The sequence below is a fragment of the Salmo trutta genome, chromosome 3, assembly GCF_901001165.1.
Source record: "Salmo trutta chromosome 3, fSalTru1.1, whole genome shotgun sequence".
NCBI classification, from domain to species: Eukaryota; Metazoa; Chordata; class Actinopteri; order Salmoniformes; family Salmonidae; genus Salmo; species Salmo trutta.
In genome coordinates, this window is record NC_042959.1 from 52,798,929 (window position 1) to 52,825,975 (window position 27,047).

Here is a 27,047-nt window from a genome sequence, read left to right on the forward strand (position 1 = left end):
CACCTGTGGTGTTTTATGTTTCTAGGGGAATTCTGAAAACCAATGCATTTTGCCATGTTTGGGGTCATTCCTAAACTCAAATCATTACCCAACACTACACATTTCACTCATCAGTGGTCTTTCAATTTTCAAGTCTCTTGTAAAAGCTTTATGTGCAACCTTCAATGTCTTAGAACCACATGGGTGGTTAAACATGACATTGGCCAGTGAGAAAAACAAGCTGAGACATGTTTTGTTCAGGTTCAGCTCTAAGGGCCCGATTCAGACTCAGAAAATCTATTATTTTTTTGATTTATTGAGCACTTCTCGGTAGTTGGTATTCATACTTACCGTATGCAGGTGTGTAACAAGCTTTGCAGGTGTGGCTACCTTGCACGCACTGAATAAATGTAATTCAACTGCTGAAAACCCTCCCACTTGCTGGCCAACAGATTTTCACGTGGCGTTTTCATTCAAAAGGGTTTTCCGTACATTTATCTAAAGCCATCCCATTAAATATGGTGTACCTTTAATTCAAATTTCCTCGACAGACACTGAGTGTGCAAAGAATTGGGAACACCTTCCTAATATCGAGTTGCACCTCCTTTTACCCTCAGAACAGCTTCAATTCATCAGGGCATGGACTCTACAGGGTGTCAAGTGTTCCACAGGGATGCTGGCCCATGTTGACTCCAATGCTTCCCACAGTTGTGTCAAGTTAGCTGGACCATTCTTGATACACATGGGAAACATTTGAGCATGAAAAATCCAGCAGCGTTGCAGTTCTTGTCACACTCAAACCGGTGCGCCTGGCACCTACTACCAAAGGCACTTAAATATTTTAGTCTTGCCCATTCACCCTCTATATGGCCCGCATACACAATCCATGTCTCGATTGTCTCTAGGCTTAAAAATCCTTCTTTAACCTGTCTCCTCCCCTTCATCTACACTGATTTTAGTGGATTTAACAAATTACATCAATAAGGGATCATAGCTTTCACCTGGATTCAGCTGGTCAGTCTGTCATGGAAAAAGCAGGTGTTCCTAATGTTTTGTACACTCAGTGTAATTGAGAGTATTGGTTCAGAATGGGGATTAATGAAAGAACCATCTTAATACACACATATCTCCTTTCCACCACCAGTTGGTCGATTTAAAAAAAACTCTGATCTTGTGTATTATTTAGGGTTAGGAAACGATTGTCATTTATATTTACAATCCCCTTATCCAAACGGCTTACTCATTTACCTAGCTCTTATCAATTTGTAAATTACAGTGAATGGAAAATGGTGTTATTTCTATCGGGGGGAAAAATAAAGTAGATGTTGTTCCACTTGGAACCGACAGGTTGCTTGACCTTATTCATTGTTTCATCATGTGTAAAGATGGTGTAATTATGAGGGAATTAAGTCGAGGTTAGAATACGGCATATCTGTAGACACACCACCACACCTTCATTTATTTAATCCCCACCCAAAACGAATAGCGGTTGAATAGCATGCTATTCTCAAGTTCAAGGTCAGAATACCCGTAGAGAGAAAGGTGCATAAAAAGGGAATTCCATTCCATTTACACGAGCTTAACTCGGGTCGGAATCGGACCCCGAGTGAAGGGCTCTTGTAGGTTGGCCTTGGAGTGCTGAAAGAATGTAAAGAGGTAAATTCAGAAAGCTTCAGTACCCTCACAGTCTACAGTATAAGGACTCTCCATTGTTGGATCAGGCTGGACCTGAGTGCTATAGCCATGCGCTTACAGACAATGTAATTTTCTTAGGGGGCACAAGGGGTAAAAAAAAAACCCGAACATAACTATTGTTTAAAATCTGTCGTATCTACTTATTACATTTTCAGTACCATGAAGGGGTCACAGTTGATCAGATGTATATGCATTATGCTGCTGTATTAAAATACATTACGTGGGCCCCATGTGTTCACAACTCATGGTAATGGTGCTTGTGAAAACAAGCGTATTTACGTAGTTTCACAGTCAGGGGTGATCTATACATCATGAGAGCTAGGAGCCCTGGGGAGGACAGGGTCATTATAATGAGGGCTATGAAACCACATCCACATCATATCCATGTTGTCCACTACTGGAAGCATTATTAGATCTTAAATGACCAAGGGGATGAGGTGGACCACTAGAGCGTGTCAAAAATCCTCATTTCCAGCCTGCAGTTGTAGTATTGAACAACTGTACTTATGGCCTAAAGCGCTGTGGCCCATGGGGTTTACCAGTAAGACCTGAACTAATGTTTGGTTTGGGATAAAACTGCTGAATGTGGCATACTGAATGTCTGGAGAATTTTGGTAATCTTGTTCTAAGATGGGAATTTATCAGACTAAATATTTATATAATGATACGCCAAGGTTAATTAATGGTTAATTGATTTAATGCAAACTGTAAGAGGACATTCAAACCGATCACTTAATAATTTCTGTTCATCTACATTGTGTATACTGTTATTTTTACTGGTTTTCATCTAGTTGGTTCTGTCATACCCCTCAAACTGAACTCTGGACCTCGTAGCCAGCCCCATTGCTTTTTTTCCATCGTTCCCCTCTTACCAGGAACTGATTTAGACCTGGGACACCAGGTGGATGCAATTAATTATCCCGCAGAACAGAAAGCCAGCAGGCATCGGACCTAAGAGTTGAATACCCATGTCATACGATCCATCCACTGAACCATGTCAATTCACCTCTAAGATAACACTGCCATCTAGTGGTCATGCCAGTCACCTGCTCATCTGGTTGGAAACAAATAACTTCAGATCTTCATTGTAAAGGGTTTTAACACAGTTTCCCATGCTTGTTCAATGAACCATAAGCAATTAATGAACATGCACCTGTGGAACGGTCCTTAAGACACTAACAGCTTACAGACGGTAGACAATTAAGGTCACAGTTATGAACATTTAGGACACTAGAGAGGCCTTTCTACTGACTCTGAAAAACACCAAAGAAAGATGCTCAGAGTCCCTACTCATCTGCGTGAACGTGCCTTAGGCATGCTTCAAGGAGGCATGAAGATTGCAGATGTGGCCAGGGCAATAAATTGCAATGTCCGTACTGTGAGACGCCTAAGACAGCGCTACAGGGAGACAAGACAGACAGCTGATCGCCCTTGCAGCGGCAGACCACGTGTAACACCTGCACAGGATCGGAACATCCGAACATCACACCTGCGGTACAGGATGGCAACAACTGCCCGAGTTACACCAGGAACACACAATCCCTCCATCAGTGCTCAGACTGTCCGCAATAGGCTGAGAAAGGCTGGACTGAGGGCTTGTAGGCCTGTTGTAAGGCAGGTCCTCACCAGACATGCCTATGGGCACAAACCCACTGTCTCTGGACGTGCTCTTCACTGACGTGTCACGGTTTTGTCTCACCAGGGGTGATGGTCGGATTCGCGTTAATCGTCGAAGGAATGAGTGTTACACCGAGACCTGTACTCTGGAGCAAGATCGATTTGGAGGTGGAGGGTCCATCATGGTCTGGGGCGGTGTGTCACAGCATCATCGGACTGAGCTTGTTGTCATTGCAGGCAATCTCAACGCTGTGCGTTACAGGGAAGACATCCTCCTCCCTCATGTGTTACCCTTCCTGCAGACCTCCCTGCCACCAGCCATACTGCTCGTTCTGTGCGTGATTTCCTGCAAGGCAGGAATGTCAGTGTTCTGCCATGGCCAGCGAAGAGCCCAGATCTCAATCCAATTGAGCACGTCTGGAACCTGTTGGATCAGAGGGTGAGAGCTAGGGCCATTCCCCCCAGAAATGTCTGGGAATTTGCAGGTGCCTTGGTGGAAGAGTGGGGTAACATCTCACACCAAGAACTGGCAAATCTGGTGCAGTCCATGAGGAGGAGATGCACTGCAGTACTTAATGCAGTTGGTGGCCACACCAGATACTGACTGTTACTTTTGATTTTGACCCCCCCCCCCTCCCTTTGTTCAGGGACACATTATTCCATTTCTGTTAGTCACATCTGTGGAAGTTCTTCAGTTTATGTCTCAGTTGTTGAATCTTATGTTCATACAAATATTTACACATGTTAAGTTTGCTGAAAATAAACGCAGTTGACAGTGAAAGGACGTTTATTTTCTTGCTGAGTTTATGTCATCATCACTATAGTTTGAAATGCGCTTTTACAGATAAACCTGTATCTTGTTTTTTTGGGCTGTCCAAAAATAGGCATTTTGACCACAGAGGACTGGAAATTAATCCAAGAATTGGCTAATTGAAAGAAATGCTATTCAAACGGATAGATGTGTTTGAAATGTATGAAGGAGCACTTGCTTACCTGGAGCATGAACCCAACGGCGAAGAACTTACCCGGAGCATGAACCCAACGGCGAAGAACTTGTCGGGACACATCTCGGGCCAGGTCCAGTTCCCAAACTACTCTCCATTGGGCACGGTGAGGAGGGAGGTATAAGGCCTAGCGCTGTATTGAATACCAGCATGCTCCACATAGGGCCGCTCCTCAGGCAAGATAGGTAGACGTGACCCAAAGGCCAGCACAGCCAGGAAGGACAGAGCGGTGAACAGAGGGGTAGTCATGTTGACAGAAGTCAGTCTCATCCAAATAAGGGATGGAACAAAGACAGTGAACTCTTATAACCTTCCTCACTCACGCCTCCAAATGGTGCCTCCATACTGTTATCAGGGGATTGGAAGAGACTGGTGGTACTAGGACTTCCAGTTAAAAATAGCAATACTGGCAGTGACTTCAAAAGCAGCTGGTATAGTTGCGCCTGCTCTTAATGAACTGTCAATAATTTGTCATACCAAATTATGACCAATGTTGTATATTAGTAATTTGACTGTTTACGTGCTATGACGTATTCTAAAGAAACAATTGTTAGAAACCAGGTCCAACACTGACACTATAAAACAGTATGTTGCCTTTCCATGCTGTTATGTAACAAACTCTGCTAACCATTTTTTTTGCGTGACAAGAGTGACCAAAAAAAAGGAACAAGTGTTAATTGTGGTCTTTATCAAAATAGATCAGTTAATTTACATTGACTTCAAAATGTTCATTTTCTTACCTCACATAAAGAGCCTTTCTGTTATCGCTGTGCATGTGCAGTCCCAAGGCAACTGAAGTAATCATTTTCATTCAACAGGACTTGCATAATGAATAGCTTTTTCCTCACGTTTGGTATAACAGAGCTGTGATATTTTATGATTTTAAATTAAATAAAGACTGGAAAATGACCTTGTTGTATATCCTCTTGTATCCCCTGTATCTAGCATTATTGTCTGAAATGCACATCAATAACCTGCACATATGTTAACATTACATACAGCCAGGTCCATAATTACCAGCACCCTTGATAAAGAGGAGCAAAACAAATATACAAAAACTTTTTTTTTTTAATTACTAATAATACTAACACAATAGCATAAAGAAATAGATTTTGTTTAACAAGTAATACAAATCAAAAAAAGACGGGGCCAAAAAACTTTGGTTACTTTTTGTACTCCTGTTTTCAGTACTCCAGCACCCTTGTACTTGCAAGGATAACAGACATTTTCTAAAATATTCTATTAGATTGGAGAACACATTGGGAGGGATCTTTATTTCCTCATTATTTAACCAGGTAGGCCAGTTGAGAACAAGTTCCCATTTACAACTGCGACCTGGCCAAGACAAAGCAAAGCAGTGCGACACAAAAAACAACAGTGTTACACATGGGATAAACAAATGTACAGTCATTAACAATAGAAAATCTGTATAGTGTGTGCAAATGAAGTAAGGAGGTAAGGCAATAAATATGCCAATAGTGGCAAAGTAATTACAATTGAGCAATTAACACTGGAGTGATAGACGCACAAGTAGAAATTCTGGTGTGCAAAAGAGCAGAAAAAACTAAAAACAAATATGGGGATGATGTAGGTAGTTGGTTGGGCTATTTACAGATGGGCTGTGTACAGCGATCGGTACGCTGCTCTGACAGCCGATGCTTGAAGTTAGTGAGGGAGATAAGTCTCCAACTTCAATGATTCTTGCAATTCGTTCCAGTCATTGGCAGCAGAGAACTGGAAGGAAAGGCAGCCAAAAGAGGTGTTGGCTTTGGGGATGACCAGTGAAATATACCTGCTGGAGTGCGTGCTACGGGTGGGTGTGCTATGGTGACCAGTGAGCTGAGATATAGCGGAGCTTTACCTAGCAAAGACTTAGACGACCTAGAGTCAGTGGGTTTGGCGGCGAATATGTAGCGAGGACCAGCCAATGAGAGCATACAGGTCGCAATGGTGGGTAGTATATGGGGCTTTGGTGACAAAATAGATAGCAAATTGGATGCAGTCTATCACTGTGCCAAGTAGAGTGTTGGAGGCTACTTTGTAAATGACGTCACCGAAGTCAAGGATCGGCAGGATAGTCAGTTTTACAAGGGTATGTTTAGCAGCATGAGTGAAGGAGGCTTTGTTGCGAAATAGGAAGATTCAATTCTAGATTTCATTTTGGATTGGAGATGCTTAATTTGAGTCTGGAAGGAGAGTTGGATGCATTTTGTTTTACTAGCGTTTAAGAGCAGTTGGAGGCCACGGAAGGAGTATTGTATGGCATCGAAGCTCGTTTGGAGGTTTGTTGACAGTGTCCAAATAAGGGCCAGATGTATACAGTATGGTGTCGTCTGCGTAGAGGTGGATCAAAGAATCACCTGCAGCAAGAGCGACATCATTGATGTATACAGAGAAGAGAGTCGGCCCGAGACTGCCAGAGGTCCGGACAATGGGCCCTCCGATTTGACACACTGAACTCTATCTGAGAAGTAGTTGGTAAACCAGGCGAGGCAGTCATTAGAGAAACCAAGGCTGTTGAGTCTGCCGATAAGAATACGGTGATTGACAGAGTCGAAAGCCTTGGCCAGGTCGATGAAGACGGCTGCACAGTACTGTCTTTTAATCGATGGCGATTATGATATGATTTAGGACCTTGAGCGTGGCTGAGGTATACCTGTGACCAGCTCGGAAACCAGATGACATAGCGGAGAAAGTACGGTGGGATTCGAGATGGTCTGTGATCTGTTTGTTCACTTGGCTTTCGAAGACTTTAGAAAGGCAGGGTAGGGTGGATATAGGTCTGCAACAGTTTGAGTCTAGAGTGTTTCCCCCTTTCAAAAGGGGGATGACCATGGCCGCTTTCCAATCTTTAGGAAAATCAGACGATACGAGAGGTTGAACAGACTAGTAATAGGGGTTGCGACAATGGCGGCAGGTCATTTTAGGAAAAGAGGGTCCAGATTGTCAAGCCCAGCTGATTTGTAGGAATCCAGATTCTGCAGCTCTTTCAGGACATCAGCTGTCTGGAATTGGGTGAAGGAGAAGCGGGGGGGGGGGGGGGGGCTTGGGCCAGTTGCTGCGGGGGGTGCAGAGCTGTTGGCCGGGGTTGGGTTAGCCAGATGGAAAGCGTGGCTAGCCGTAGAGAAATGCTTATTGAAATTCTCGATTGTCGTGGATTTATCGGTGGTGACAGTGTTTCCTAGCCTCAGTGCAGTGGGCAGTTGCTCTTATTCTCCATGAACTTTAGTGTCCCAAAACTTTTTGGAATTAGTGCTACAGGATGCAAAATTCTGTTTGAAAAAGCTTGCCTTTGCTTTCCTAACTGACTGTGTATATTGGTTCCTGACTTCCCTGAAAAGTTGCATATCGTGGGGACTATTTGAAGCTAGTGCAGTGCACCAGAGGGTGTTTTTGTGCTGGTCAAGGGCAGTCAAATCTTAGACCATTGCTCCATACAGAATCCTTCTAGATCATTGATATCCTTTGTCTGCACTTATAGACTACCCTCTTCAATTCAAACCAATGGGGTCCGGAGGTGGCCATTGCAAAATGCTGATTGTGGTAAATTAACCATTTCTTGGTGGATTTTGATGTGTGCTTGGGGTTATTGTCTTGCTGGAAGATCAACTTGTTGCCAAGTGTCAGCCTCCTGGCAGAGGAAACAAGGTTTTTGGGTCAAATGTCCTGGGACTGGTTATGATGTTCATGATGCCGTTGACCTTAACAAGGGCCCCAGGATCAGTGGAAGCAAAATAGCTCCGTAACATCAAGGATGCACCACCATATTTTACCATAGGCATGAGGTACTTTTCTGCATACTGTATGCTTCCGTTTGTCAACGCCAAACCCACCACTGGTGTGCGTGGCCAAAAAGCTCTATGTTCATCTCATCGGACCAACACTGCCTGGATGTTGATCAACGGCATCAGGACTTGTATTGGCACCAGTGCTATGGTCAGATGAAATAAAAATAGAGCTCTTTTAGACTTTATTGCTATTCTTTATCAAGGGTGCCAATAATTATGGACCTGACAGTAGTGTTTGAAAATATAATCTAGGAAAGTCCCATACAAGCAAACAACGAATGGTAAGCAAACTGATTCCATCATATGGACACAATTTGAATAGTATGGTAAAGAATGAAAGTATTATTTCTGCTTTGTTAAGCAGTGGCATTTTGGGCAAAGAAAGAGTTCGCTCTTATGCCATGCACATCGAAGCAGTCAATTGACCTACTAGAAAGAAGAAAAAAAAGTTCAAATGTGACATTTGGGTGCACAAGGATTGTCTATGCAATTCTCTGTTTTGATGTATGGAATGTAAAGATTCCAGCAGTATATATATCAGACATGTTTATTTATTGCAAAATATGTCAAACACAATATGGAAAAATGCCTTACCTTATCTATTCACACGCCTAAAGCCTGACCTGAAACAGTAAAATATGTCTACATTATGAAACCTCTTGAAATCAAAAATAATCCAATAGATTTCTAGTTACATAAAATCTCTGTCCATTGTGTGATGTTGTGACTTTCCTGTTCTTCCACCAGTAGTAAACTCCTCCAATAGCCATGGCTACACCAATGAAAAGGGAACACACCCCTATTGCCATTTTAAACCATTTAGTATGCAGGCCTGAGGTATCTGGGAATGGAATTATGTAAAACATCACACTACCACAAAGCTGCTACCAATCCAGTAACTTCAAAATCTATTGACATTTATTTTTAAAAAACACTGCTATAAGCAGAGATATCTCTCTCTACTCCCCTCCAGCATGGACAGCTCTCCGTAGCGAGAGGTCTTGGTCAGGCAGACTTTGACAGTGGGAGGCACTGGGACATAGGGTGACGTAGAAATTAAGTTGTCTGATGGAGGTCCACAGACCGAAACAGCAACATTTTTGCAAACAAATATTTTATCAAACTTGACTTAATGTACAGTACGTGCAAATTACTAGGGAAAGAAACGTAAAAATTACTTACCTATTCTTTCCAAAGTGCTCAGTTTGAAGAATCTTGCACTGTATGGGCAAATAGTCTCCACTTCTGCCTTCCTTATAGCCATTTTCCAAGCTTGGCTGTTGTAGTGATCTGCATTGCGTATGGCATACTCCCCAAAACCCATATACTTCTGAACCCTGGCACCATAGATGGTCAATTTTTGGTTGAATATGTTTTTCACAAAGTAGATCATATTGTCAATGGTGTCATATTCACAGTCAACTATCCCCTGGAACTGGTACCCACCTGAAACAAATAATTAATTTGGACTGCTGTATCCCTTTCCATGTCATTGTGCAAAGAGGTCATCTCAAAAAATATGTTGTCGCTTACAACATGGATCCATTTAGGAAAAATCTCCTAATCATTGCTTTTGTGGAGTTGTTATACTGTATTGTTACAAAAGATCTGTCAACTTCATTTGATACATTCTTCATAATATATTAGACACATCATGCATTTCATCAAAAAAAAATTGATTTCCTCACCTGCTGGTGTTTCCCAGGTGTGAATGACAGGAAGTCCAGCCAAGCCCAATGCCTAGGCTTAAAGACATATTTTAGTACAACAGCATTAGTAAGGTTTAACAGAAATTGCCCTCACAATAGTGACCTGCATCATATTGGTCGCCAGCACAGTTGTAGGTTGCGGAATATGATAATTGTACTTGGTATTGTTGCATGGAGCCCTTGGTGTATTGCTGATAGTTGCCTATGTTCTTAAGGCCCAACCAGACCTCTTGGCTTTTTTGATAAACCAGAGTCCTGATGCTACTCCCACCACTCCTAGAGTCACACCTCCAACACACACTGCTGTCTCCACAGTCTGGTGGTCCATGTACACTTCAACCTCTGGACACATATAGTGAAGAAACAATTGATGTTAGTGTCTCTAATACAGTATGAACAACATCCCACCATTCTCTGTGTCATACCCTGCAGTATAAAGGTCACACCAGCAGTGACTCACACCAGATCCTGGTGAGGGGTTCCTGCAGGCTGACGTGCCCCACACTACAGGAGTAGATGTCCCCCTCCTGAGGTGTGATGCTCAGGTAGGAGAAGATCCTGAAGCTGAAGTTTTCATTGGAGTGGTACTGGATCTGACTGACGGTCCCCTCTCCCACCGGCTGCTCGTTCCTGGTCCAAGTCACATCTACGGATGTTGGGTGGAAATCACCTCTCTCTGGGAGTATATGTGGGAGGTGGGAGCCTCTGTTGGGCGCTCCCGAGTGAGGATAGTGTTCACACCAGTCCAAACGAACTGAAGGGGCTAAATGCACCAGAGTTCATAAAAAACACACCAAACCAATTTGCTGTATAAGACACCTTAGTCCACTTCGCCACCAGGATGGAACTAGAATTTTAAGGCATACAAAGCTGCTCATTTTAGTCTATTCAAACAGATCCCATTTCAAAGGAAAGAAGCACTCATTAAGATCAGGGGTGGCCAATTAATGGGCACGGCCATAACACCTGAATACACTTAAGATGGAGGATCGAGCCTTTTATTGACGCTGAGAACAGAATGTATATGCTTTAAATAACATTATTAGAACATTACAAACATTTTCTTGTGGTTTTTATGGAACGTTTTTATAACAGTCTCTGAACTTTGAGAACATGACTTTAAATAGAACCATGAGGAAACGTTATGCTGAAGTACTGAAATTCACACAGAAGAATGTTGTTTCTTAACCTTCTCTGAACTATTTGAGAACATTCCCAATATCAAACCACTTCGTCAAGTTCCTTAAACGTGCTGAGAATGTTCCAAAGCCAAGCAACTACCCTGCACCATTCCCAGAACGTTGTGGTAAGGTTATATGCAAAATAACCATAGGACAACCACACTCTCACCAAGCTCTAAGAAACAGATAATCATGTGCTAGCTGGGGTGTGACTTTACAGAAACAGCTCTCACCTAATGCCTCCGGTGGACTCTTTAAAAAATATATATATTTTTAAAGTAAACCTTATTTTAACTAGGCAAGTCAGTTAAGAAAAAATTATTATTTACAATGACGACCTAGGAACAGTGGGTTAAGTGTCTTGTTCAGGGGCAGAACGGCAGATTCATACCTTGCCAGCTCGGGGATTCAATCTTGCAACCTTTCAGTTACCCGGCCCAACGCTCTAACCACTAGGCTACCTGCCGGCCCAAATTTTCTCCCACAATGCAGCAGGGGATATTGTACTGGCAGGTTCCGAGGGACACGTTTACTTCGTGAGGCAGTCCTGGGTCAGGGGTCCACTGCTGGGCGAACGCTGGCAGTCGCCGCTCTACCCGGTAGGTCATGGGGTCAACGTAGAAGAGCTCATCCTCAAACTCTACGTCATACTCTTTGTATGAGTGATGTTTTTTTGGCAGAAGGTCAAAAACCGCAGCAAATGTTTGCCTGTGTTCAATAACACAAGTTGAGATGGAAAACGACAAACATGACAAATCTTGACCTCTGGTACGAGAGTAGTTGAATGCAATATAATTAATTTGGTTACGCCTTTCAGTAAATGTTGTTTTAATAACAATGGGAACTGATATAAAGTAGCTGTCTGCATCTATGAGTTTACGGAATAGAATACTGGAACACAGTATGGGTTAGCACTGCTAAAGTGATTCTTGCAAGCAAAATAATGCCCAGTCTGCTTCCTTCCTCTAATCACATTCCTGTCTCTCATATGAAATGAGTGAAAGTGGACTTACTTTGGCAGTGTGACAGTAGACAAACACCCAGTATTAAAGCCAGGAACACTCTGCACCCCATTCTAAGTACACTTGTCCAGTGAGGCTCATCAGTAATGTACCAATGTTTTTGTTCCGCTTCTAGTGTTGTACTCCAAACAGTCCTGCTGAAGGTGTCAGGTGACTTCCTCAATATCATCAGCCAATCAAATCTTTTGTCTGGATGACACTGTTTATTACCATATCTATGGTTACTACATAGAACACGTTAGGCATTCTGAGTATGCATGGCACACCTTACACACAACTAGCGTGTATCAAAGGTGAAACATGCAGAACTTTGCAGATAGAAACGCAATAAATAGATCTGAGACATGACTCCCTATTCTACACAAAACATTTCTATCTGAATGATCAGTATAGCCCTGACATAGCCCACATCTGACTGCTGCCACCTACTATGGAGTCATGATCATTAGTGTCTGCCCTTAGTTATACTGTACGTCCAACCCGCCTCACAACCGCAGACCACGGGTAACCACGCCAGCCCAGGACCTCCACATGTGGCTTCTTCACCCGCGGGATCGTCTGAGACCAGCCACCTGGACATTGATGAAACTGTGGGTTTGCACAACCAAAGTAATTCTGCTCAAACTGTCAGAAATCTTCAGGGAAGCTCATCTGCGTGCTCGTTGTCCTCACCAGGGTCTTGACCTGACTGCAGTTTGGCGTCGTCACCGACTTCAGTGGGTAAATGCTCACCTTCGAAGGCCACTGTCATGCTGGAGAAGTGTCTTCTTCACGGATTAATCCCAGGTTAAACTGTACCAGGTTAAACTGTACCAGGCAGACAGCATGTATGGCGTCGTGTGATCGAGCGGTTTGTTGTGAACAGAGTGCCCCATGGTGGCAGTGGGGTTACGGTATGGGCAGGCATAAGCTACGGATAACAAACACAATTGCATTTTATTGCTAGCAATTTGAATGCACAGCACAGGAGGTTGGTGGCACCTTCATTTGGGGAGAACATGCTCGTGGTAATGACTAGAGCGGAATCAGTGGAATGGTATCAAATACATCAAACTCACAGTTTCCAGGTGTTTGATGCCATTCCATTTTCACAGTTCCGCCCATTGTTATGAGCCGTTTCCCCCTCAGCAGCCTCCACTGATAGAGATACCGCGACGAGATCCCGAGGCCCTTTGTCCTGCCATTCATCCAACGCCATCACCTCATGTTTCAGCATGATAATGCCTAGCCCCATGCCGCAAGGTTCTGCACAATTCCTGGAAGCTGGAAATGTCCCAGTTCGTTCATGGCCTGCATACTCACCAGATGTCACCCGTTGAGCATGTTTGGGATGCACTCGATCGACGTGTACGACAGCGTGTTCCAGTTCCCGCCAATATCCAGAAACTTGGCACAGCCATTGAAGAGGAGTGGGACAACAGACCACAATCAACAGCCTGAAAACGCACAGCATGAGGCAAACGGTGGACACCAGATACGGACTGGTTTTCTGACCCATACTAACAGATGCATATCTGTATTCCCAGTGAAATCCATAGGTTAGGGCCTAATTTATTTCAATTGACTGACTCCCTTTTATGAACTCTAACTCAGTAAAATCGTTAAACATCATTTTCTGGAATTGTCCAAGCTGTTTAAAGGCACAGTCAACTTAGTGTATGTAAACTTCTGACCCACTGGAATTGTGATACAGTGAATTATAAGTGAAATAATCTGTCTGTAAACAATTGTTAGAAAAATGCCTTGTGTCATGCACAAAGTAGATGTCCTAACCGACTTGCCAAAACTATAGTTTGTTAACAAGAAATTTGTGGAGTGGTTGAAAAATGAGTTTTAATGACTCCAACCTAAGTGTATGTAAACTTCCGACTTCAACTGTACATGACAGCCCACTTGGAGTTTTCCAAAAGGCATCTAAAGTCTCAGACCATAAGAAACCAGATTCTCTGGTCTGATGAAACCAATATTGAATTCTTTGGCCTGAATGCCAAGCGTCACATCTGGAGGAAACATGGCACCATCCCTACGGTAAAGCATCATGCTGTGGGGATGTTTTTCAGCAACAGGGAATGGCAGACTAGTCAGGATTGAGGCAAAGACAAACTGATAAGAGAATTATCTAATAAAGGTAAATGAATCAATAATCCATTATTAATTAGTAGTTATGTAGCATGGGTAATGCATAATTAAAGTACTGAACGTTAGTTCCATAAGGTCTAGTAGAGACCCGGAAGGGAGAGAAATGTGTGTGTGGAGACCGAGAGTAGCTTTCAAGGTCCCCCTAATCTCGGGGGAAAGGAACAGGCAGCGCTGGATAGTGATTAACAGTGGTGGGAAGTCAAGGGAGGCATACTGTTCACCTACTGTTCGTGTGTATGTGTGTGCGTAGGTTATCTACTGTTGGTATGGAGGTGTGTGCGTAAGCGGAGAGGATAAAATGAAATTCTTTGTTAATGCTGGGCAGAACGTTCTCTGAATAAACTGTACGAACCTTTTGCAGAAAGCTGAGTCCTTGCCTAATTATTAACCCATTGTCTTACAAACCTTGGGGATTAGTCAAGGCTTATTGATTGTTAATTATCATTGGGATAGAAAAATTCCTTTGACACAAACAGATCAAAGTACAGAGTTCCTTGATGAAAACCTGCTCCAGAGCTCTCAGGACTTCAGACAGGGGTCGAAGGTTCACCTTCCAACAGGCCAACGTCGCTAAGCACACAGCCAAGACAACGCAGGAGTGGCTTCGGGACAAGTCTCTGAATGTCCCCGAGTGGCCCAGCCAGAGTCTGGACTTGAACCCGATCAAACATCTCTGGAGAGACCTGAAAATAGCTGTGCAGCAACATTCCCCACTCAACCTGACAGAGCTTGAGAGGATCTGCAGAGAAGAATGGGAGAAACTCCCCAAATACAGGTGTGCCAAGCTTGTAGCGTCATACCCAAGAAGACTTGATTGCTGCCAAAGGTGCTTCAACAAAGTACTGAGTAAAGGATCTGAATATTTATGTAAATGTGATTTTTATTTTTTTAATTATAAATTGGCAAACATTTCTAAAAACCGCTTTGTCATTATGGGGTATTGTGTGTAGATTGATTAAATTGTTTGTTTTCCCTCATCAATTTTAGAATAAGGCTGTACTGTAAGAAAATGTGTAAAAGGTCAAGTGGTCAGAATACATTCCATAGGCACTGTATAAATAATAGGGGTGTACTGCGTATACATTATCACAAAGAAATATAAAAGGCTTTATAGAAGAGGTCTCATTTTAATATATACAGTTTTCAAATGAGTGGCATGCTCCTGAGGCAGCAATCCAGTCAACCAGGAGGCAAAACAACGTTCAGGACATGTTCTGGAATAAAGCATGACTAAGAGGAGGAGAAACATAGTATAAAAGAAAAGCAAGACAGGGAAAAAAGACTCACTGGTAGAAAGAAACATGATCATTTGACCACTGAAATACAGTACTATATATATATATATATATACACATACACACACACAATTTCCTTAGATATCTAACAGCCTAGCTTCTGTACATCTCATCTGGTGTATCTCTTGGTCCAAACTTCAACTTAGGACGTCTACTCCTGTATACATGGGGATTTAACATCCAACAGTTAGCTTGCAAAGCGCATCACACTGTGACACTTCCTGTATTTTGAAAGTTCTGTTGAAAACTTGATATCTGACATGCAAAACATTGTGGAACTGCATCAACAGTGGACTAACGAAACAAATACCAAATGATTGATTGTTATTTTCCTTTAAGCATAGAGTTAACGGAATTGCTTAGAACTGAAGACCAATCAGTTTCTATGACTGCTGTGATTGTAAGACTGCAGTGTCACCATAAAGAAACCTACTCCTTTCCTGAGAAATGACACATGGGCTGTTTCTTAAATGGTAAGTGCCGTACATGTATGACAAATCTCACTGTCAAGGAAAAGTTTCAGTAGTTAGATCTCTTAAGAGTAACATATGGAATGGAAATAAAACTCTCCTTCTGCCTCTGAACTTTATGTCCAGCTGAATGTAGGTCTGTTAGCAGTAAGTACAGATGTAAAATGAAACACAGACAGCAACAAAAATGTACTGACTCGTGACTGCAGCTATAAGACTTGACAAAACAGACATAACTACCAGATGTGAAAATCAATCACTTGACAGTGACGTCCTCGTTGTGAAAGAACAGATAAGTGTAAGCATTAAAATACTCACTCCACATAGCTTTCTGGGAGGGCAAGTGGGGTTTCTGCCATACTGCTTATACCCATTCAGTTCTTATCAATCTATGAGTGCACATCAAGAAGTGTCCAACATGGGCTGGGCACATCTCGCATCCTTTCACTACTCCGCAGTCTCCCTCTTTGGGGGATCGCCATAAAATTCTTCTTTATAAAAGAAACGTAGATAAATTATACAAGTATTTACACAGGGAGGAGAGGGATAACAAGGCATTTGTGTTGGGGGGTCTTGAGCAGAGTCAAAGAGTTGGGCCGATGCGGTTTCTGTCTGAACGTTCTGAGAGCCACTTCCTCCTCCATAGCCGTTGCTAAGTGATAGACGCTTCTCCGCTGTGCTGTTTATTTCTGATAGTCTCAAAACCTATGAAGATGTCCAGTGAAAGCAGATATGCAACTTGTTGACACTACAACACAGTAAAGACTTGGATATACATTATCCTGAATGGTAATTTCATAGGGAACGGTCAGAGGTGCTCTCGTATTGTTACATTACCAACATTGAGGATAAAGACGCTAACATGGCAGCTGTTCTTAAACCTGGCTGAACTCTATGTTTCTGGTCTTGAGTATCCTTAGTGACCTTCACGCATCCTCCACCCTGCATACAAATCCCACCATCATCATTCATCTTGGAGTGTTCGTGCTGGGGTGCCTTTCGAGGGAGGGGCACTCTTCTCCCTCCCTTGACCGTCCCAGGAGACCTCGTCCTGGGGCTGCTGCATGTCCCTGAGCTCTACGGGGGGTTCCCTCCCTATCCCACTGTCTCATCAACCCGAGTCTGATTCACTGGTGTCAGAAGAGGAGGATGACGAGGAGGAGGAAGAGTCTGAGCTGGAGCTGCTGCCGCTGAGGCGGGAGGGCTGGGCATGGGGCTCCACGCCGCTGAGCTTCTCCGCTGCGAGAGAGAGACAAAGTAGGAATAGGATTAGCATTTATCTCAATGCTAAATGCTACATGTGCAAAAGCAGCTCCGTGTGTCTGTGGTGCTCACCCTTGGGTTTCTGGGGTTTCTTGCCAGAGTTGAGCTGTCCGCTGACATCCTGCAGCCTCCTCTCCAGCTCCCTCTTCTTCTCCAGGGTCAGTTCTTCTCTGGACTTGCCGGGGCCGCCTTTCTTCACTGTTAGACACAGACAGGAGGACAGGTTACATACTCAGCCCACACATACATATAAAAACATTCCATAGTGAAAGACTGGTTCCTTTTGTATGGTATTAGTCAACCAGAGCGCTAGCATGTAGCATTTTATCACCACAGCACCAGTTCGTAGCATCAGTTATTTGTAGCATAACATTAGCAAGTGTCTTCAGTGACAATATGATGCATTCCCTTTCACACCATACTAGCTAACCAAAGCTAGCATTAGCTATCGCTATCTGTTCCCGCTCACCATAGGGCTTACGGGGCTTCTTCCTCAGGCACGTCATGACGTAGCGCTCCAGCTCGCGCAGCGTCGACGGCTTGAGCGTCTCAAAGTCGATTTCGATCTCCTCGGGGTTGGTGTCGCGCAGCGAGGGCTCGCGGGACTGGATGATGTGGACGACGCGGCCCAGCTTTTCGCCGGGCAGCTTGTTGATGTCCAGGCTCAGCTGGCGCTTCTCGTCGTACGACATGGGAGACGTCTCCTCCTCCTCCTCCTCGGAGTCGTAGTGGGGCAGCATGGAGAAAGTAGGCGGGGCGTAGTAGGGCATGGTAGCAGCCTGGGACTTCTTGGTGTTTCTAAAAGGGGGGGGGGGGGGATTAGAGACCGTGGAGTAGTACTAAAGAAGTTGTATGCAAACCTTTCCAGCAGGGAGACAATTTTTTCCCGCTCGAACTTGTGGGGACCCAATTATCATTTTTTGTCACAATTTATCATCGTGACCCCCACCCAAAATATAATGACAACCTACATTTCGGTACATTTACATTTTTACATCAACAAATCACCTTCAATTAATTACATTTTCATCTCTTATCAAAATGAACTTGATATACGGTCCCATACAATAATCTGTACTCTGCGACCCCACTGCAGTTTCTAGAGAGACAAACAGGTAAAGTTGGAAATTGGAATGTGATGAAAGAGCGGAAGTATAAAATGGAGTAAGAAACTTTAAAAAAGCAAAGCGAGGAAACAGAAAAGGTGGAAAGAGGAAGCAATGTGAAAGTCTACAAAATGAGAGACGGAAACAAGCAAGGTAGGAGAAATAGAGGACATGGATCACAGATCGAAAAGTTGAGTAAAAGCAAAGAGAAAGGTCATGTTTGAGGTCAGTGTGTGCTTACTTGCTGCCCTTCTTCTTGCCGGGACCTCTCTTGCCCTGTGAGGAGGCGGGAGCAGAGCTCCTGCTACTGGATTTACTCTTCGTAGTCCTCACCGGCTTGGCCGTCGGCATCTCCCAGTCCTCACCCCCTACCTCCGCGCTGGGCCGTCCTCGGCTTCGCTTCTCCGGCTTCTTCTTCTTCTTTTTCTCCTTCTTGTCTTTCTTCTTCTTGTTCTTGACAATTGGGCCCTGGGAGAGGGCTGCCAGCTGCTCGTGTACGGCTCGGAGCTGTCACCGGGGGGGCAGACCAGAGGTGGAGTGTTCAACTGGACAAATACACTTCACTTATATGGTTAGGTCATGAAGGAATACTGCAATGTTTTTTTTGTTTTTTTTAACTAGGCAAGTCAGTTGGTAACAAATCCTTATTTACAATGACAGCCTACCTTAGTGTAATAGTGAGAAAATGCAGCAAATAGCAGGCTTATGTACATGCATGTTTGAACACAGACAGAGTACTTGTATAAACATGTACACCAAATGAGTGAAAATATGTATACGAGCATGGATTTCTCAGAATATTAGAAAAACCTGTGTTGGAGAGAAGTCTAAACTCTTGATGCAGTCTATGCTTGTGATGTGTAGATGAAAGCAGGCCTGTTAGGTGTGTGGTACAGTGTATTAGGTGTGTGTGTGGTGCAGTGTGTTCGGTGAACGGGGGGGGTTGAGTCTACCTGTGTACACACCTGGTCCTGTAACTCGGCCAGGCGGTGTGCTCGCTCCTCCTCGCTGTCCGAGCTGGGGCTGCTCTCGCTCTCGCTGCTGGGCTCGCTCGCCGACGAGGAGGAGGAGGACGACGACGACGACGAGGAGTCACCGCCGCCGTGAGCGCCCATGCCGCCGCCCATGCCACGGGACTTGGGAGGAGCCTGCTGGAGGGGCTCGTCGGGCATCTTGGCGAAGCGGAACTCAAACACATCCTGGATGGACAGACGGACAAAACGGAGTGAGTGAGAGCTTGTTTTTTACTCTATTGTGGATCATGTCCCTTTTTGTTTTGTTACACAATAATAACAGTTATAACGAGAGACAAAGTTATAGGGACAGAACAGAGAAATGGAGAGCAAAACGATTTACATATTAGTCATTAAGTAGACTTATCCAGAGTGCCTTGCAGTCAGTGCGTTCAGCCACGGTAGGTAAGACGACCACATATCGCAGTCATTGCAAGTAAAACCCACTGAGCATGCAGTGGACATAGAGGTCTGGCAACAAAGGTGAACTAAGGGTTCCAGGGTGAGTTGTGGTGACGGAACCGAGCTCACCTGCAGCTTGCGGGCCATGCCCACTACGTCATGGTCGGGGGGGTTGTATTTGTAGCAGTTGGAGAACATGAGTCGGACGTCAGCGGAAAACTGCTGCGAATCACGGTACTCCCGACTGTCCATCCTCCTCTGAGAGAAAGATAGGAGAGAAAAGAGACTGTTTTAAACTCCAACAGATAACGGAGAGGACTCCAGATAGGGATAAGCCTCCTTGGTTTCATACTGTGACAGATATCCACGCAAAACAAATCTGAGAAGATATGAGGTAATAATCTATGAACTGTGTATTTCAGCCACATTCAGTTCTCATTGAGTCACGGCAGTGCGACATCTCTATCTTGCAAGCTGACCTTGATGTTGCTGAGGTCCATGGGGCACTTGATGATGTCGTGGTAGTCGTGCAGGCCCAGGGCAGAGGCGTCCACGGGCTTGTAGAAGGGCCAGGCGTAGGCCGCGTGTTTCTTGGACAGCAGATCCTTCAGTACACTGTTACAGTAACGCAGCTGTTGGCTCAACTTGGCCCGCCGCGGCGCCTTGGGCTGCACAGAGTCCGGCAGATCCTTTTTGGGGGGCTTGATGGGGCGTCCACTGCCCCCGCGCCGAGCCAAGGTTTTCCCGCCTCCGGCCATCATGGGCTGGAGCAGAACGGGGCCTCCTGGGCCCATGGGTCCTCTAACCAGGCTGGGAGGGGGGTCCATGTCCCCCAGGGAGGTGAGGGAGAGGTTGGAGGGGTCGTGGCTCAGGCCTTGCCCGTGGCCTCCTTTCCCCAGGCCCACAATCCGACCCCCTCCTACGGCCAGGGGCATGGTCATCATGGTGGAGGGAGTGGTGGTGTCCGCCTTCCGCTTCACTCCCTTCTTCTGCACAGAGAGAGAGAGAGAAGTCACAGTATGGTATTCTGTTTATCAATGGAGGTTCTGTAGCCTATATAGTGTGAAGGCAGCAACAAGTGTGTAGCATCAACACAATGTACAGTACTATAGCAAGTTCCTATTCAGGTCTTAGTGAAGTGAGGTGTGACACCTTGGCAGTGGGCAGTGTGGGGGGCAGGCTCAACAGCTGTGTGGGGGGCAGACTCTTGGGCAGCATGGTCTGAGGGGGGGTGTCTGAGTCACCCGTGTCAGAGGAGGAGGGGGAGTATGCTGACTGGGACACCGCAGGGACCTGGTGAGCTTTCGAAGCTGAAAGATGGACAGAGAAAAATCAGACACAAGAACACAGACATAATGGTAATACTACCAAGAATATGATGGCCAAAAATGTACAGTGCACTACACGTTAAACAAGGTTGTTCCAACTCATATTTAACCAAACGAGACAGTACATTCACCAACTCTTCGTTTAACATTGCCCTTGCGTTCTTTTCCCCAGCACATTCTCCAGAGTGACTCACCGTTGGACTTGCGGCCTCCTTTGCCAGGCTTGCCCGGTTTGCCCCTGGGGGCAGGAGGGGGCTGCTCAATCTCCTCCTGGGGCATCTGGGCCACCTTCTGCAGGAACACCTTCTCCAGGGACTGGGCCATCAGCACTATGTCATCTGTGGGCTGGGAGAGGAGAAGAGGCCACAGGCACTTTAGAATCAACATCCAGTTAACACCGGTACATCTACAGTTGCTGTGAATATGGAAAGACCTTGTGATAAACATATTCGGTCCGTTGTCATTGATGCATCAGCCTGACCTACACATGTAAATATTATGGCCATACCTTGTTGTAGATGTAGCAGTTGGTGAACATAGTGTTGAAGTCCTGCATGCACTCACTGGCGCTGCGGTAGTAGTAGTTCTCCAGCCGCTTCTTGATGGTGCCCATGTCCATGGGCTGCTTGATGATCTTGTGATAATCCTAGTAGAGCAAGAAAGAACAGAATATAGAAAAAGAGAGTAATGACTGTTGAATGGTGGTGTGACAAGGATGTCAACTATGGACAAACACTTATAGGTGTAGGCCTACATGGTGGTGGGTTGTAACAAAAGCTTGCAACCCCTATGGTTCTCTAGGACCAGTGTTGGTGACCACTAATCTCTACACTTGTTTATAGACAAACAGTGTAACTCACTGGGAGGTTGAGTCTGAAGGCATCCACTGGCTCATGGAAGGGCCAGGCAAAATGGTGCCTCCACAGGGACTTGATCATAGCCTTCTGGAGGAACTGTAGCTGGTTGGTCATGCAGCCCTGCCGGCCGGGGTCCCTGACGGGGGGCTGGACCGGGGGAGGGGGCGGCGCGTGCGGCAGCTGGGGGCTCTCAAAGCCTTCATACAGCAGCGAGGGCTTCCGCATGCGCTTGCCTGGGCCCGAGGCATGGTGCTCCATCCCGCCGCCAGACAGCCCCACCACTCCCAGAGAGCAGCTGACCAGGAGAGAGGAGCAGAGGGTGGGAGAGGTTGAAGTAGTGGGATAGACAGGACAGGCCGTGGGAAGACAGAAAGGGATGTATTAGGGGAGAGATACATTTGGGCAGAAAACTCATTCATATGCTAAAATTATCCCTCAGGTCTGGCATTTCAAAAGTAGTAAGCTACAATGTGCTTGATATTTGATCATTGCCCTACAGTCAGTGTCAACTTATTGTGCATTGAAAGCACAGGAAGCCAAACTTCATGACAACAAACTTTAAGGTGCAGCCTATGCAATTCAAGCAGGAAAGCATTAGGAAGGAACCCTTCGCAAACACAGGCCCTTCACCATCTGCTCCCTCACCAATGCAATGAGGATTCTATCAATAGGCTGCCACTTTTGGCACAGCCCCGGCAACCCAGATCACTGGATGGGAAAATCCCTGGGGCAGCATTGAAGCACTACTGTACTAAACATCAGTACTGTACAGCACTTAAGGCAGTTAAACTTGCATTCCGTGATAGAATAGTGAAAACATGCAGGTTCTCCCTCTATTCGCTTCTATCTTTTGCACTGTGTGGACCAGATTTGGATGATTTTTATCCCTGTCACCCCAGGGCTCACAGCACGCACATTCCATCCCACTGACACAAAAGTAGGCAATGCTCATGAGCTGATTTTTCATCTCAGGACTTTACACGCCAACACAACATGGCTTTGTTAAGTTAACCCCTTTGAAGAAAAGGGAAAGAGCTGCAGAGTATCTGTCAACACATTAGTAATATTATTCCTTGATAACCCGGAAAAAGACAGATAGATAGTATGTTGACCAGTTTACTGCTCTCTCTATGCGTGTTTGTTATACTTAGCCTAACCTCCCAAGTATTTTCGTTGAATTAACTTGGATTCGTGGGTGTTAACCGGTAATAGGCAATAATCAAAGGCATTAGCTATTTAGATTGTGATATGCTTTCATTCTTAACTGTGGCAATAATTTCAGCCGGCAGAGGCAAGGCTTCTGCGCTTGTAGTCATTGCGTGGGGTCAGTATCGTCGCCCCGCCTTTTATGAGTGTTTGTAAACACACCGACGCCAAAACAGACCCTCAGTCAAAACCTTCAAACTCCTGTGACTGAAACCCTTGCACAACTATCCAATCAGCGCCTCTTGTTACTAGCTTGTTTATGTGAGACCCCATTTCTGGAAACGCTAACTTAGCTGGCTAGCTTGGAACCATCGCATCGTTTGTAAACAACAATCCAGCTAGCTGCTAAGCTAGTTAGCCAGGACGCTAACGTTTGCTAGCGAACATCAAAAAGTAAACAACCGGGTTAGGGCAACTGAATAAGCTACAAATAAAATGCACATCTGCGGCCCTAGCTCAGTTTATTTCTCTGTCATAAGATTTATAGCAGGAAAATGGCGGTGGCGCAGTGCCTCTCAATGAAGCGTTTCATCACCACAGACAATGTTAAACAATCCCCCCAGCACTAAGTTATTGAGTAGGCTGACCCACAATATGTCAATATCCATCCTCACTACATAACTTACTAAGGGGGCGTAAGGAACAAAGACATCTCTATATTTACATCTTACTAGCCAACGGAATATTTTCATTGTTCGGTGTCAAAGTTGAGAAAAGACTAGTTAGCTATCTGATGCACCGACAGTGAATACTAGGTTTAGCCATTCAGTCGCGATTCGTGTTAATTGTCAAGCCTGCAAAATCAGTTCCGACCCGACCCTGAAGGTACAATGTTCCTAAAGGTACCTGTCAAGGGGCGGGTTAACGGCCGTTTCCATCAGGATGGATCCGGATTCTTTTTATGTTCCAAATTTGTCCACTGTTATGTTTCTACTAAATAAAAGCCGAACAGTTCTACAATGAAATGGCGCCGAAAAGCTTCCGCCTGCCGCTTTATAAACATATCACGTGGCGTTTCCGTGCAATTCCTGTCGGGTTTCTCGTAATACTTGCTTCCGATTGGCTACTCCGCATAGGCGCTAGATTATGATTGGCTATCCACGCTGTCTGTAATTTAACATGCCACACCCTGCAAGAAAAATATCCTGTTCCTTTAGCTTCAGGCGGCTAATCTAGCTAGTTAGATAAAAACAACACAGATGATTTGTTTATATAACCGTTATCATCTTTACGAAACCGAATGCTTATTACGAACTACTCCGAATTCTAAATACAAAACAATTATTACCGGTGGTAGGTCTTCCTCATGTCATGACTGCGTACTATTTCCCAATGTTTAGCCCCAAGTAGCTAACGGTAGCTAGCTAAAATAGCCAGAAAATCACCAGGCTTTTAGGCACCTACTTTTTCTTGTGGGGTATATCAGCTGTATCCAAGGGTTTTATATATATATAATCATTGGCTGTATCAGCCTCAGTTGTAGGTTTTATTCAGTCACTACGTTGGAGCATAACTCAGGTTTTTTTATTTGAAGTGGAAGTTATGCAATCTGTCACATCAGGGGCAGCGTAGGGCAGTTCAGCCATAACATGATTCTGAAATTTAAAGAAGTTGTTGTCAACATCTTGTCATGTTGCATGGCAAATTTTTCAGACAGCTAGATTTTTTTTCAATTCGTTTCACATTATTCAAAAGGGATAGGCCCTAGGATAAGTAGCCTAACTTTTTATTATAGAGTTGCTGCTTCTTGCCTCCAATTCCTTGCAAACAAGTCCTGCAGTTAGCTTTGCTTCAGTGATATTTTTCTGTTTTCAGATGGAGTGGGGACTGAGGCTGCTAGACTTTTAAGATGCACCCAGGGGAGGTTGCGTACCCCAAAATCAGCCATATGACAAATATTACTGTGGACATCCCTCCCAACAATGTTGAAGGTCTATGGGGCATCCAATACATTGCAACTCTAAAGTTTGGCAGGGGCCTTGGCCCAGAGTCAATACTATAATTCTAACCCTGGATGTGCCAGTTTATCATAAAGTTTAGGTCAGGGTTTTCCCATGAGTTGCACTATTGAACAGATATGCTAGAGTAGCCTACAAGCTTTTGCAGTTAAATATATTTTTACAGGGCTATTAAAGTTGGGGGTGGCAGCTAACCTAGTGGTGAGAACGTTGGGCCAGTGACTGAAAGGTTGCTGGATTGAATCCATGAGCTGACAAGGTAAATATCTGTCGCTCTGCCCCTGAACAAGGCAGTTAACCCACTGTTCCCCGGTAGGCTGTCATTGTAAATAAGAATTTGTTCTTAACTGACTTGCCTAGTTAAATAAAGGTTAAGTTGAAAGTGAATGTTTTTAAACCTGACATTTAGCCAAAAGTCACATGGTTAATTAGGAAAGGAAAATCAGGCTTTGTCCTTATGGTAGACTGAAGGTTTCGCAATCAATGGGCACAATGGTCTAAGACAATGCATCTCAGTGCAAGAGGGGTCACTGCAGTACCTGGTTCGAATCCAGGCTGCATTGAATCCATGCTGCTCTCAATCACCGACTGTGATTGGGAGTCCTATAGGGTGGCGCACAATTGGCAGTCTTTGTAAATAAGAATTTGTTCTTAACTGACTTGCCTGGTTAAGTAAATCAATGGCATTTTAGCAATGCGAGTTGACTGCAGCAAGATGATGATAAACTAAGTCCACGTGAGATGATGACAGCACTGTATGTGAATCATTATTACAGATGACTATCTAGAGTGACAATCCAAGAGGAATAACATTGTTGTGGATGGCGTTCCAGTCTCCACTTGAGACCTTGATGGAGAAAGTGAGAAAAATCACCAAAAAGCTACAGATGGACCATAAGAAGATTGCAAGTTCATCTGCCTCATCTAAATATGTGCTCAATGCTTGATGGTGTGTACGATGTTAACAGATAAGAATTTTTCTGGTTGCTCTGAAGGGGAAGCTGTCCTCTCAAGGGGAAGCTTCTAACTGTGGCTAATGCCTGTAATATGACTCAGGCTAATTACTCAACCAACTAGAGTGCATACCAATAGTGTTGGATCTGTGACATCCACTTGTATTGGTCATATCTTCAATAATGCTGCAGGGCTTTGCTACAAAGCAATATCAGTTCCCATTGGCTGTAGTGACCATAACATTGTGGCAATAACAAGGAAAGCCAAAGGTTGGGCCTAAAGTAATTTATAAGAGATCACACAAAGTGTTTTCTCAGGACTATTTTGTTGAAGATGTAAAAAAAGTGTATGTTGGTCTGATGTGTATGAAGAAGTGAATCCAGATGCAGCACTGGAAGTTATTCATGCTAATTATTGACAAGCATGCACCTGTTAAGAAATTAAATGTGAGAACTGTTGGAGCCCTCTGGATTGATGATGAATTGAAAAATTGTATGGTTCAAAGAAATGGTGTAAAAGAGGTGGCAAACAAGTCAGGCTGATCAGCTGATTTGTTGACATACTGTAAATTGGGAAATTTACAAAAAGAAAAACTACCAAACCAAGATAAATTACATAAAACACAGTGGAAAAAGACTTTGGAGTACCTTAAATTACATGGGCAGAATACCCAATTAATCCTCCGCATTCATTCATTGAAGTTGATGGGTAATTTATAACAAAACCTTTTGATATTGGCAATCATTTCAATGACTGTTTCACTAGTAAAGTGGAAAAACTCAGAAGTGAAATGAAAACATTGATCAGTGAACCATCATATTTTTGTATAAAATGTATAATAATGATGGCTGTTTTGAATTTGGTCAAGTTATTGTGGGAGAGTTGGAAAAACTATTGTTATCATCAATAATGATAAGCCAACAGGTATAGAAAACCTTGATGAGAAAATATTGAGAATGGTAGCAGACTGTATTGCCACCCCTATTTGCTATATCTTTAACCAAAGTCTAAAATAGGGTGTCCACAGGCATAAAAGGAAGCTAAAGTAATTCCACTGCCTA

General features: G+C 44.2%; 1 protein-coding gene and 1 long non-coding RNA gene across 5 annotated transcripts; one reads left to right on the forward strand and one right to left on the reverse strand.

Moving 5' to 3' along the window:
- Window positions 1-15,241: 15,241 nt before the first annotated feature.
- Window positions 15,242-24,638, reverse strand: LOC115178211 (bromodomain-containing protein 2). 4 transcript variants are annotated; one of them, XM_029739332.1, is made up of 12 exons: window positions 24,479-24,638; window positions 21,872-22,163; window positions 21,520-21,657; window positions 21,206-21,356; window positions 20,836-20,993; window positions 20,163-20,672; window positions 19,813-19,941; window positions 19,222-19,467; window positions 18,510-18,775; window positions 17,632-17,960; window positions 17,235-17,360; window positions 15,242-17,138 (listed from the first exon to the last, which is right to left on the reverse strand). In XM_029739332.1, exons 2-12 carry the CDS (start codon window positions 22,124-22,126, stop codon window positions 17,011-17,013), a joined length of 2,436 nt encoding a protein of 811 aa, XP_029595192.1. In that variant the 5' UTR covers window positions 22,127-22,163; window positions 24,479-24,638; the 3' UTR covers window positions 15,242-17,010. The 4 variants fall into 4 exon arrangements, with proteins under 4 accessions (XP_029595192.1, XP_029595172.1, XP_029595178.1 ...); XM_029739312.1 differs by lacking the exon at window positions 24,479-24,638 and adding an exon at window positions 23,921-24,078; XM_029739318.1 differs by lacking the exon at window positions 24,479-24,638 and adding an exon at window positions 23,921-24,074 and having other exon boundaries at window positions 21,872-22,160.
- LOC115178240 (uncharacterized) lies at window positions 24,169-24,970 on the forward strand. The gene is made up of 2 exons (XR_003872568.1): window positions 24,169-24,367; window positions 24,890-24,970. It is a non-coding gene; the product is annotated as an uncharacterized LOC115178240 (long non-coding RNA).
- The last annotated feature ends 2,077 nt before the right edge of the window (window positions 24,971-27,047 follow it).

What these genes read in the sequence shown, in the direction of transcription:
- LOC115178211 (XM_029739312.1), bottom strand. Translation starts at nt 23,952, where the DNA reads ATGGAAACGGCCGTTAACCCGCCCCTTGACAG. An exon ending in ACTGCTACATCTACAACAAG is followed by an intron (nt 21,357 to 21,519) that starts GTATGGCCATAA and finishes CTCCTCTCCCAG; the next exon opens with CCCACAGATGACATAGTGCT. An exon ending in TGGACCTCAGCAACATCAAG is followed by an intron (nt 19,942 to 20,162) that starts GTCAGCTTGCAA and finishes TCTTTCTCTCAG; the next exon opens with AGGAGGATGGACAGTCGGGA.